Here is a 10,968-nt window from a genome sequence, read left to right as displayed (position 1 = left end):
ACGGACCATTTATGTGCAATTGATCGGCGAAGACTAAGTTGCAGGGGAGTTCACTTTCCTTGATTTCTATTTTGGATGGTTGGTGGGGTGTTTGGTAAAATAATTCTAGTAAATTAACGTTAAAATATATTGAAGATGAATCATTCCATATGGTGAACCATAGCTTTCTGGGAAAAACCCGTTTATAGTATCAATTATGCCGGCAAGTGCTTGTTTTTCACACGTCGCATAAGGAAACCCATTTCCCTAGCCTCGCCTTGGGCTCATGTTCGTGTGGCTCAGAGCCAACATAAAAGGCTTGCTGGCGTGGCTGGTTTCTTGGTTAATTGCTCGCAGTACATTGTTCAATTGTTTTATGGTTCATATGCATCTCTCTTACCGCCACTCACTTTGCCTAATTGGGTCGCTCATTATAAAGAAAGGAGGCAAGGAACTGACAGTCGAGTTCAGTGGTTATCCCCAACGTGCAACGTTCCAGTTTTTGTGCTTCAAGGCTTTCTACTTAACTTTTAATAAATAAATACACAAATAACATATCTATAAGATATATCGGTAAGCTCTTTAAAAGGCTTTTTTATATACTGGATTTTATAATTTATGCCTATAGCTTGTTAAAATTCTATTAGGTTTAAGGGTATTCTAAGGTCCAGCATCGCTTCTGACTTTTTCTAGAGTGTGGGTTGACAAGAAAAGACAACCATTTGACAGCTCCTTCCATGGGGCTTAACTGCTTGAGGTTTTTCGGTTAAATGCACTGGATGCCGCACAGCCCCACCTTCTTGCCGCCCACCATAAGCCATTAGGGCTAAGTGATTTGTTGTTGTTCTCAAGCTGCGCTTAGCACCTTGCAAATTGCCAACTCAAGAGTGGAGCGAGGACGGGATACCAACTAATTGTGCGGAAGCGTAGGACATTTTCCTTCTAGTCTGCTCCAGTTTCAGTCCTTTCTGTACTTTATACAGTATATATGCATCTTCTACACATTGTTCGATGGCTCTGAATCATCCAAGTTTGAGGCTGGCGATGGCAAAGTGTCAAAGTTTATGGAAACTCCGTGCATTCTGCATTGTTGTCGTGGCCGAAGTTTGCACAAAGTGAGCAAACTTTGCCAACTCAGATACCAAGTTTCCATTGCAAAGTTTTGTCCTGGCTCACGCCACTCATGTGAGAGCTCAGATGGATATTGAACATGGTCACAAATATGTGTGTTCAAGTACGTAGTCACATATCTGGTCATTGTTGGCATTCTGACATGCGTGACATTTGCCTGATGGGTTGTGGGTGGCAAGGGAAAGTGAACCATTTCACTGAAGTGTTGAAGCAAGAGGGGTTGATACATGTCTATAACACATTGGCAGCAGCTAGAAAAATCTCTGCTTATTAACCCATGAGTTTCCCTCTGATTAACCCTTATCCCTCCGACATAAAACTAATTTTCTGGCGAACTATCGCTTCTTCTGCAACCACCAAAAGTCAACATGCAAATTGAAAAATCTTTGCCCCCAGACAACTTTCTCTAATATTATGCAAAAGTAAGAATTAATCAATGGTCTACAAGAACAATACGTGTGCACATGTCGCAGAGGCGACGGAGCGCACCGCAGGGCAGGGCGTTACGGAGTCAGGCCCAGTCCTGGCCCAACCCAAGACCAATTTGAATGTGGCTAACACCCGCTTGTTAGAAGTTGCCAAAGCCGGCCCACCCACTGCCCAAGGCAAACGACAGTGGTCGAAAAATATTAAACAAGGGATCTTAAAGCTTACATATTTTTTATAATTTCTGAATATTATTTAAAATGGTAAAATTAATAATTCGAATATTTATATAATTTTTAATTTATAGTTAGTGACTTTTTCCACTGTGCGCCACCTTTTTGGACAAAGACAGGTCAAGGGGCTGGTAAAACGGGGGCAGGGTATCAGGAATCTGGGACCAGAGCAATGAGCCCGAACACAAATAAGGCGTCTGCACTGATCCTTGTCAACCACCGACCAACAATAATTTCAGAGAACGGCCAGAGTTCCAGGTCCGGCCACAGCCCAATAACCCGAACCGCTAATAATTCAATTAGTTGCCGCAGAAGGATGCAGACTGTGGTGGTTTCAGAGAAGTTTCCCTGCAGCTTGTTGCAGAATCTGGTCTGCGATTCTTTTTTGTACTCGCATGCGGACTTGGGTTTTGGTTTAAGTTTGGATTCGATTCAATAATCATAATGCCGTCGGCAAAATATCTCACTGGTGCATAAATTTGGAAGATTGCAGAAATGTGTTGCAACTGGTGGGATTAAGAATTAGGGCCTGGCGGTGTTGAAGCAACGATGAGGGAGGATAGAAGCCTCTGCTTTTAAAAAAATTACGAACGATATATAATCTTTGGTCTAATAAATTATTATATAATTTTTAAAAACTATTTATGCTATAAAGATTGAGTGTAAATCAGTTATATGCTTTAGGTCAAATAAAAAAGTTGGATAAGGACATAAAACTACGAAAATTGTATTGAGATTGATGAATAATTAGTGGGGACTGTAATTTTCTATTTTATAATAAAGTATTAATTTGGAAAAGAACATTTTATTTCGATTACCGATAAGCGCCAGACAGTCTGAATTAAAAAGCTTACCAGTTTAAACGACATTTATAACTTTTAAAGTAATTAAATCGCTCAAACGACCTGAATATCTGGTTATTTCAATTGAAGATCACTTCTGATTATCAGATATTTATATTAGCCCAGAATGATAAGACTTTCTTTGCAGATATATTTAGGTGATTTTTTCCTTAGGACAATGACACGAAAAAACTCCCAATTTTGTAAATTAATTAAATTAAGGGAGGTTTAATATTAAGAAATTCCTGAAAATACAATTATTAGTACAATTATTTTAGGCACATTAAATATTATACAATTTTAAAAAATATTCAACACAAAACAAATCAATATATAAAAGAAAAAATAATATTTGTTAAAACAATTGAGAAAATAATAACAGCTTTGATACAGGTGCTCCCTTGTTAGGCTTCCCATAATTAGTATCACGTTCCTGTGTTTTGTATAATGTAATGCAAATAAATAAAAGAAATATGCGTTTTTTGGCTTAAACTGGATTTAAAATATTTAATAAAAGCCCAGCCTCTAACATTAAGGCAAGTTAGTTAATCAATTTGCTTCAAGCCGTTCGGATCGCGAAATAATCATGTTTACGTTTTATATTTTGATTATTGGTGCAATTTTGCTTTGGATATACTTTATGTGGAGTCGGCGAAGGATTTACAAGCTAATGCTGAAGGTTCCAGGACCAAAGGGAGTACCTCTCCTCGGAATAGTGCCAGAATACGTTATCAACAAATGTAAACGAGAAAATAATATTGTGTTTTTGTTTAAAATAATCAAAACTTCTTGGTTTTCGGCAGTGAATATGAACCTACGAACCAGGTACTTGGACACTTATGGCTCGACTATTATGGTCTGGCTTGGCTTAATGCCAGCTATCCTATCTCGGGATCCAAACATCGCCGAAGATGTGTTCACATCAGCCCAATGCGTTGATAAAAATCCCCGAACCACAAAGCCTTTGGTTAACGTTGTTGGAATCGGATTGCTAACACTCGAAGGTACATATACAAAAAAAGTGGATTTAATTTTCATTAATTAATTTTAGGACCCTTATGGAACGAGCGTCGGAAGCAGATGAATTTTTCTTTTAAACACAATGTCCTCCTCAGTTTTTTTCCTATATTCAATGCCGAGACTTCAAATCTTGTTACTGTGTTGGACACCTTTGTGGGTCAAGGCGGGAAGAATGTGATGTACCACTTGTTCAGATGGTCCTTCAGAATAGCGCTTCGTAAGTGTTTCAAAGCCAACCATATAACTCTTGGTCCCAGCATCCTTTGACCGTAGAAACCACGATGGGCACGGAGGTCCAACAAGAAGAAAGTTTTAAAAACGACGCAATTGTGAAGCCTTTGCAATCGTAAGATCATCAACTCCGATACATTATTGAAAGAATACATTTTGTTTTATATAATGTAATTTCAGACTCTTATTATTGACCGTTCTCAATGTATTGATACCTCTGCGACAAAATAAAATAATTTCCAAAATTTGGGGTTTAGAGAAGGAGAAAACAGAGGTTCTTTCCAAAGTACACGGTCTCTTGGATAAGGTATAAAGAACAAATTGTGTTAAAGGAAAAATTAATAAAATCTTTTCTTTTCAGATAATTGACCGGAAAATGAAGGCAGAAGGTGAAGTAGATTCTTCTATGAACTTAGTCGTTGATCAAGTTATAGAACTTCAACGGAAAGGCCAGATTGATTTAAAAGACATGAAAAGCGAGTGTTTCAATATGATTCTGGCCGCGTTCGAAACAACAGCTCTTACCGTCAATCATGCCCTTATTTTATTGGCCATGTTTCCCGAGTACCAGGATACTGTATTCCAGGAACTGCAGGAGGTGTTTCCAACTGCTGGGAACTTTGAAGTTAGTTACGAGGATCTCCAGAAATTAGTTTATTTGGATCGAGTTTTAAACGAAACGTTGCGTTTGATTCCACCTATCCCCTTAATTCCTAGACAGGTAAAGGACGACTTTCAATTGTCCAATGGCGTTCTCGTTCCTAAAGGACTCGTAGTGGCCATCGATATTTTTAATGTTCATCGAAACAAGGATCACTGGGGCCCAGATGCCGACAATTTTAATCCTGATCACTTCCTGCCAGATAATGTTCGCGAAAGGCATCCCTATGCCTTTGTACCATTTTCAAAGGGAAAGAGAAACTGCATAGGTTAGTTTATTTTTTCTTTTCTGAGCATTATTAATTAAATTTTTAATTTTTCCTAGGCTGGAGATATGCTTTAATGTCAGCCAAGATTGCTTTGGCCAAGGCTCTCAGGAATTATAAAGTCAGCACCAGTTTTCTCTTTGAAGACCTCGTCTTTGTGGATAATATAGGAATGAAGCTTAGAAAAACTCCGCTCCTAGAGTTTCATCGCAGAAACTAAACTTTATATAACTTTAAATAAATAAAAAATTAATTAGGATAAATTTTTTATAAACAAACATATATATTTCTTCATGTAATAAATACTTACACTAAACATCAAGAGCTTTTTTCCAATTTGACCTATAATCAGGCACATTAAATTGGTAAATAAATTTACCCTCATATCTTTGTGGTTAGATAAACAGTCGACTTGCCACTAAACAACAGCAGCAAATCCCCAAGTAAAAGCCAAGTAATTGCGAGATAAATAAAAAGGAAAATCAACATATCAAGATACCAGGCGAAGGATGTTCCTGGTTGCAAGAATCAGGAGCGCGAAGGGGACGTGCGAGTTGGCACATGTAAATTGTAAAATTGTAAATAATCGTAAATAACGCAAATATCGCCCCAGACCATTTCGGCCAGAGCCGCGACAAAAGGTAAGCCAAGGCAAGACTTTTTGTGGTTGGGGAACCGGGCTGCCGTGGAACAGTGTGAGTTATTTATCCACTCACACTTGCTGTAATCCTATAAGTCGGCGATGGATTCACTCGAAGCCAGCAAATCAGTAGCTGGGAAATGACTGAGCTGCCGCGGGCTGTATTTCTAAGGCCCCCGCTCCCTTCAGAAGCTTGTAGTCGTTAGACTCTAACAGATTTATAGAGCAGAGCTCCGCCGCCTCCTCAGCCAGCCGACGTGCTCCACTCGACTCTGCCGCATGCAAAGTGAATTTATTGAGTTAAAATGCAAATTTCTGGCAAGCATCGGTCCACGAGGTAGTGGCAGTAATCGGGGGAGTGTGAGCCAGGGATATAAAAAACGATTTTACAAAAATTTCCAACATAACACGATGCGTATTTCAGCTTCTTCTCCTTTGACAGATTGCTCACAGAAGTATCTGGAAAAGGGCCCAGAGGAGGCGGAGTCGGCTGACGAAGGCGCGTACTATTTATTTAAGCTGTCTGTACAAGTGTCTCGGCAATTTGTTGAAGATTAAAAGCCATCTCATGTGTTGACAATTTGTTATTCTTAGGTGAGTTGCTTAGGAAATGGATCTTTAGCATTAAAATAAAACAAATATAATCCTGATATCTGGTTCTTTTTATTTCCTCCCTTAACTATACTAGAGCCTTTCATTTTTCGGTGTCTGCATAAGTTTAAAGAAGTCAAGACAGGTAACCTAACCCCTCCTTTAGCTGACCCCAGCTAATACACGTGTGTATATATGTATATTTAATCCCTGGCGAACAGGAAGACCAACGAAATAATTCAAACCGAGACGCGCTTATCTCACGCTTTATCCTCGAACAAGTGGGAAAGTTTATGCTTTCATGGGGCAAACACGAACAAAATAAACAGCGACCGGGAGCGCAGAATGCGAGTTGTTTAGTGGCAAAGTAACCTTTATTTGTTTTGGGGCAAGCAAGCTCCCAAGGATATCCGCCGCTGATAAGCCAAAGTGCCGAAAAAGCCATTAAAAATCCCTTTTGTCTTTGGCCGGATTGTGATACATACTACACTGGCAACACGATGTTAACAAATGCCATGAATGCGGCCAAGAAATTAAGCGTGTCAACATTGTGGTCGCGGCTTGTTGGCTGCCAAAAATGCCAAACTTGTAAGGATGGTAATAAAGTAGCGAGCAGAAGCCGCAAATTATAATTTTAACCTTTTTCGGCATCAGGGGAGGGTCTAACACCCACACATGTGGTGTGTGTGCAACTGCCGCGATAAGCTGTCTAGTAGCACGTCCTCCGAGGGTCTAATAGAATTAAAATCCGGGAACGGAAGTGCTCCCAGGCAAAGGTCGTGCTGGCTTTTTAATGGTAACGGCTCAAACCTCAACCTCCGCCCTCAAGCCCTTCCGCCAACCTCTTCACCCCTTGGGGCATCTGCGGCATATGAGTGAAAATAATAATAACAGTAATTTGAATGCTCAACTAGAGGCGTAAAGGTTGAAAATTCATATGCAAATGATGCGGAAGCCTGGGTGGAAACCCTCTGAAGCCCTTTTAATTGTTCGTGTGGCGAGTTGTTGGCCGCAAATTGAAAATAAACCATTAGGCATCTTTACTACTGCCAAAAATAATATTTCAGGATTAGTCTCAGCCCGTTCAACACCCCCAATACCCCACCGATCTCTTCTGGCATTTGCGTCCAAGGTTAATTACGACATTTGGTCAGGTCGCTGTGGACGCGCGTGGCCAAAAGATAAGGTAATCGTTGTTGCAAGAGCCAAGTATTCTTTGTCATTGGGGAGTAAAACGCTTATAAAAATAATTCTTCTATCAAATATGTGTACACTTTTTACTGCCTGAGATAGGCCTTCACTAAAAAGGGATCTTAAAATTTACATCATTATAATAATCTAATCTTATGCATTTGGTTATAAGAGAGTGTTTAGCTCCCACATGGTACCACTTTTACTTCGAAGACGGTTGAAGAAAGACGAAATTTTGGCTCATAATGGATTTTACACCAGCCAACTATTATGATCCGAATACTAAAATATGGAGGGGTGACCAAATGAAAAGCTATTTTGATCCTCGGCTGTCTATTGGCCAAATTATCTTCCATGAGATGCGACGGCATCCACAACTCATTGCCCAGGTAACTGTTGCTGGATTGGAATGGCTATAGTTTATTCAATATTTTAGATTTCAGCCACGGAAAATACTGTTTTGACTTTCGAGGAGGTCCTCAAGAACTCGATTCGCGTAGCTTGTTACTTGCGATCTCTGGGCCTTGGACAATCCGATGTGGTTGGCATTATTGCCAGGAATACCACTCATATTTCCGCAGTGGCTTATGCTTGCTTCTTCAATGGAACAGCTTATCATGCTTTAAGCCTCACAACCGATCGAAGTACAATCGAAAAACTATACAGTATCACCAAGCCAAAAGTAATCTTCTGTGATGGGGATGAATTCGAAAAGATCCGAACTGCCACGTCACAGTTGGATGTAAAGATAGTAACCATGCGCAAACACCATCCCGATTCCATTCCGATCGAGGAGGTTTTGAAAACAGCAGTCGAGGACAATTTCCTTCCGGTTAACCTGGAGCAGGGCAACGATCAGACCCTGGCCATTGTTTGCTCGTCGGGGACAACCGGAACTCCAAAGCCGGTGACTGTATCTCACAGGAAACAAATGTCGTCCATCAATCAGTCGTGAGTGGAAAATAGTTGCAGTTTTTAATTTTTAACTAACATTTCCTAATCTATTACAGTCGTCTGACATCAGCTGATGTGCAATATACCAGCAGCAATTTGGAATGGATAAGTGGTATTATGACCATAATCACTTCTGCCGTTTTCAGCACCACACGCATTATAGATGATAACGCCTTTGATCCCAACTTTGTGCTGAAACTCATAGAAAATTACAAGATAACGTGGTTCATCTGTGTCACTTCCACCTTAGCCCAGTTGACTAACTGTGCTACTTTTGGCACCGCTGACCTGTCCAGTTTGAAGGTTCTTCTGTACGGAGGTACTCGACTGTCCCTGGAGATCCAAAAACGCATGCGAAATCGTCTAAGCATGGACTGCCTTCATTTGAACTATGGATTAATGGAGCTTGGCAGGATAGGCGCAGTAAACTTTCACTTTGACAAAAAGCCCAATTCAGTGGGCCGCCTGGCGGATGGCAACGAACTCAGGATAATCAACAAGCAGAAGGAAAATCTAGGTCCCGATCAGGCGGGAGAGGTTTTGATCAGGAATAACGAACACTGGTCGGGATATTACGGCAGCCCTGAATTAACCCATAAAATCCGGGATTCCGAGGGATGGTATCATAGCTCAGATTTAGGGTATGTGGACAAGGACGGTTTCCTATACATTCTGGATCGCATGGACGACATGTTAAAGTACCAGACCTGTATGTACTATCCCAATGAAATCGAGAGCATCATCGCCGAGATGCCGCAGGTGGCGGAGGTGTGTGTTTTTGGCATAAACGACGAGATCAATGGAGACGAGGCAGCCGCCACAGTGGTTAAGACGAAAGGAAGCCGGCTCTGTGCTCAGGATGTAGTGGATTATGTGAAAAGCCGGACGGATTCCGAGTACAAGCATCTGAACGCGGGAGTTATTATTGTGGCGGACTTAAAGCGTAGTACCAACGGGAAGACCAATCGAAAAGCCAACAAAGAATACTTTTTAAACCAAATTAAAGTAGCTTGAGGCGTTCTCACCTATTTTTTGTTAACTCATTAGCACTTTTCTAGATGTAAACATTTTGGAGCAAGCTCAATCAAATTAAATGCAAATTTTGCGGCACTCGACTTGTACGCAATCAGCTCTACTAGCTTACCGGGATCACCCACGCAAACTAAAGAGTTGGTTGCAACTGCTGCATTGCTTTGGTGGTTTCAATCAGCCAACAATCAGCAACAACATTTCCACCAGGCCAATAACAAAACAGAGTCAGTTTACAGACTCTGGTAGTCTGGGCGCTATTGTAGTGCACATTTTCGACCATTTTCTGCTAGCACTCCAAAATCGTTTCTGCTGGCACCGCAAATTGTTGTCAGACACATCCAGTGAACGAAACCAACAATCCGACACACAAACAAACAACATAAAGACAGGCCACAAATGCAAATAAAAGAGTTCGAGCCCAGAAGCCAAAAACAAGAAATCTAAAATGGTTACACGACATAGGTAGAAACTTTTTGCAGTTATGTGGTTGCAGTCACTATTGTTGCCACTGGTAATGGAATCAGCCAACTGGCGCCAAACTAACTGAAGAGAATCTCAGTTTTTGGCAATACTATTTATTTTGTGGTTCATAAAAATGGAAGAGAAAATTGCTAACCTAGAAGTATGATTAGGAAGACCTTTAAGCCACTGCACATAAATATTTCTTGGGGTTGCTTTAGTAATTAAATTTGAAACATTTTAACTGCAGATACACAAACAAATATTCACTAATTAATGCCATAAGACCCTCAAAGCCTTGGGCAGAACTTTACATAATATCAATGATTTGTGAATTGTATCCTCACAGAGACCAGAAATTATTCACGCTACATAATTAAGACAAGACGCTGCCACGACCGAAACGGGGGTAAAGGGTTGTGTCCCGAGTCCTGGCAACCTCAAAGTAACCACAACCCCAACGCCCACCACTTCGTCTCCAGCTGTCTTACCACAAAGTGTTGTCATTTGCTTTACCGAACTGGATTTAATTACACACAATTACCGGATTTCACAGGGCGATCCATTTACACAGAAGCCGCTGGAAAGGCCCTGCAACAGGTAAGGCCCACCTTCCCCCATAAATTCGGACTCCCGCTTATTAACGCCATCAGCTGCGTGGACTTTGGCAACAAATTTTATGCAAATTGTAAGCGGAAACTCCTTCAAAGGGCGCTGGCGAGTGGAAAGTGGGGTAAAGTGGTAGCGAGTATTGCAATCGTAAACCAAAGCTGTTCCCCTGGGTGTCAGTCCGTGGCATCGGCAACTCTTTCCTGCTGCTTCGTGTTAGTTATTGTTATTGTAAATTAATTTCTGTTCATTAGATTTTATAATGTCACAAACTTTTCGTCGCACAGCTGAGGCGAAGTGTTTTCTTGGCTCCATCGGGGTGAGGTTGGGGTGAGTAAGACTTCAGATGTGAATAGCCTATAATTTTAAAACAAACTAAAGAGGTATGATTTTTAACCACATTTTTCCGAATTTCTAAGGAGTCTAACTTTAAAAAGCTCACATCAATGCACCATATAGATAAATTCACATATGCCCAGGAAACCGGTAAATAATCCTTTTTGAAATGGAGCACAAAACCAAATTAATTAATGTGCCACACAGCCGGAATTTATGGCCTGAATAGACACCGATCCACCGGCGCAGGGTGCACAGATGTTACAGGTGACGGTGGGTCATGGAAGGGAGCTGGAAACTGTAGGGGTTGGACGCGTTGAGCTCATAATTACACCCCCAACATGGCCAGAACAGTGCACATCCGCCCG

The 10,968-nt window shown here is 40.9% G+C and overlaps 2 protein-coding genes and 1 long non-coding RNA gene across 3 annotated transcripts; all 3 read left to right on the top strand.

The window, feature by feature from the left end:
• The first annotated feature begins 3,672 nt into the window (after window positions 1-3,672).
• On the top strand, window positions 3,673-5,009 carry LOC108126472 (probable cytochrome P450 313a3). The gene is made up of 4 exons (XM_017243080.3): window positions 3,673-3,977; window positions 4,043-4,169; window positions 4,224-4,791; window positions 4,848-5,009. Exons 1-4 carry the CDS (start codon window positions 3,913-3,915, stop codon window positions 5,006-5,008), a joined length of 921 nt encoding a protein of 306 aa, XP_017098569.3. The 5' UTR covers window positions 3,673-3,912; the 3' UTR covers window position 5,009.
• A 187-nt stretch (window positions 5,010-5,196) lies between these two features.
• LOC138926633 (uncharacterized) lies at window positions 5,197-6,078 on the top strand. Its single transcript, XR_011443217.1, has 3 exons — window positions 5,197-5,337; window positions 5,402-5,429; window positions 5,853-6,078. It is a non-coding gene; the product is annotated as an uncharacterized lncRNA (long non-coding RNA).
• Window positions 6,079-7,343: 1,265 nt separating this feature from the next.
• LOC108126502 (uncharacterized) lies at window positions 7,344-9,285 on the top strand. Its single transcript, XM_017243108.3, has 3 exons — window positions 7,344-7,599; window positions 7,647-8,161; window positions 8,221-9,285. Exons 1-3 carry the CDS (start codon window positions 7,456-7,458, stop codon window positions 9,176-9,178), a joined length of 1,617 nt encoding a protein of 538 aa, XP_017098597.2. The 5' UTR covers window positions 7,344-7,455; the 3' UTR covers window positions 9,179-9,285.
• Window positions 9,286-10,968: the final 1,683 nt, after the last annotated feature.

This window comes from Drosophila bipectinata, chromosome 3R (assembly GCF_030179905.1).
Source record: "Drosophila bipectinata strain 14024-0381.07 chromosome 3R, DbipHiC1v2, whole genome shotgun sequence".
Classification (NCBI taxonomy): Eukaryota; Metazoa; Arthropoda; class Insecta; order Diptera; family Drosophilidae; genus Drosophila; species Drosophila bipectinata.
This window is presented reverse-complemented; position numbering and strand designations above follow the sequence as displayed.

What these genes read in the sequence shown, in the direction of transcription:
- LOC108126472 (XM_017243080.3), top strand. Translation starts at nt 3,913, where the DNA reads ATGGGCACGGAGGTCCAACAAGAAGAAAGTTTTAAAAACGACGCAATT. An exon ending in ATTGTGAAGCCTTTGCAATC is followed by an intron (nt 3,978 to 4,042) that starts GTAAGATCATCA and finishes ATGTAATTTCAG; the next exon opens with ACTCTTATTATTGACCGTTC. An exon ending in GGGAAAGAGAAACTGCATAG is followed by an intron (nt 4,792 to 4,847) that starts GTTAGTTTATTT and finishes AATTTTTCCTAG; the next exon opens with GCTGGAGATATGCTTTAATG.
- LOC108126502 (XM_017243108.3), top strand. Translation starts at nt 7,456, where the DNA reads ATGGATTTTACACCAGCCAACTATTATGATCCGAATACTAAAATATGG. An exon ending in ATCCACAACTCATTGCCCAG is followed by an intron (nt 7,600 to 7,646) that starts GTAACTGTTGCT and finishes TCAATATTTTAG; the next exon opens with ATTTCAGCCACGGAAAATAC. An exon ending in ATGTCGTCCATCAATCAGTC is followed by an intron (nt 8,162 to 8,220) that starts GTGAGTGGAAAA and finishes AATCTATTACAG; the next exon opens with TCGTCTGACATCAGCTGATG.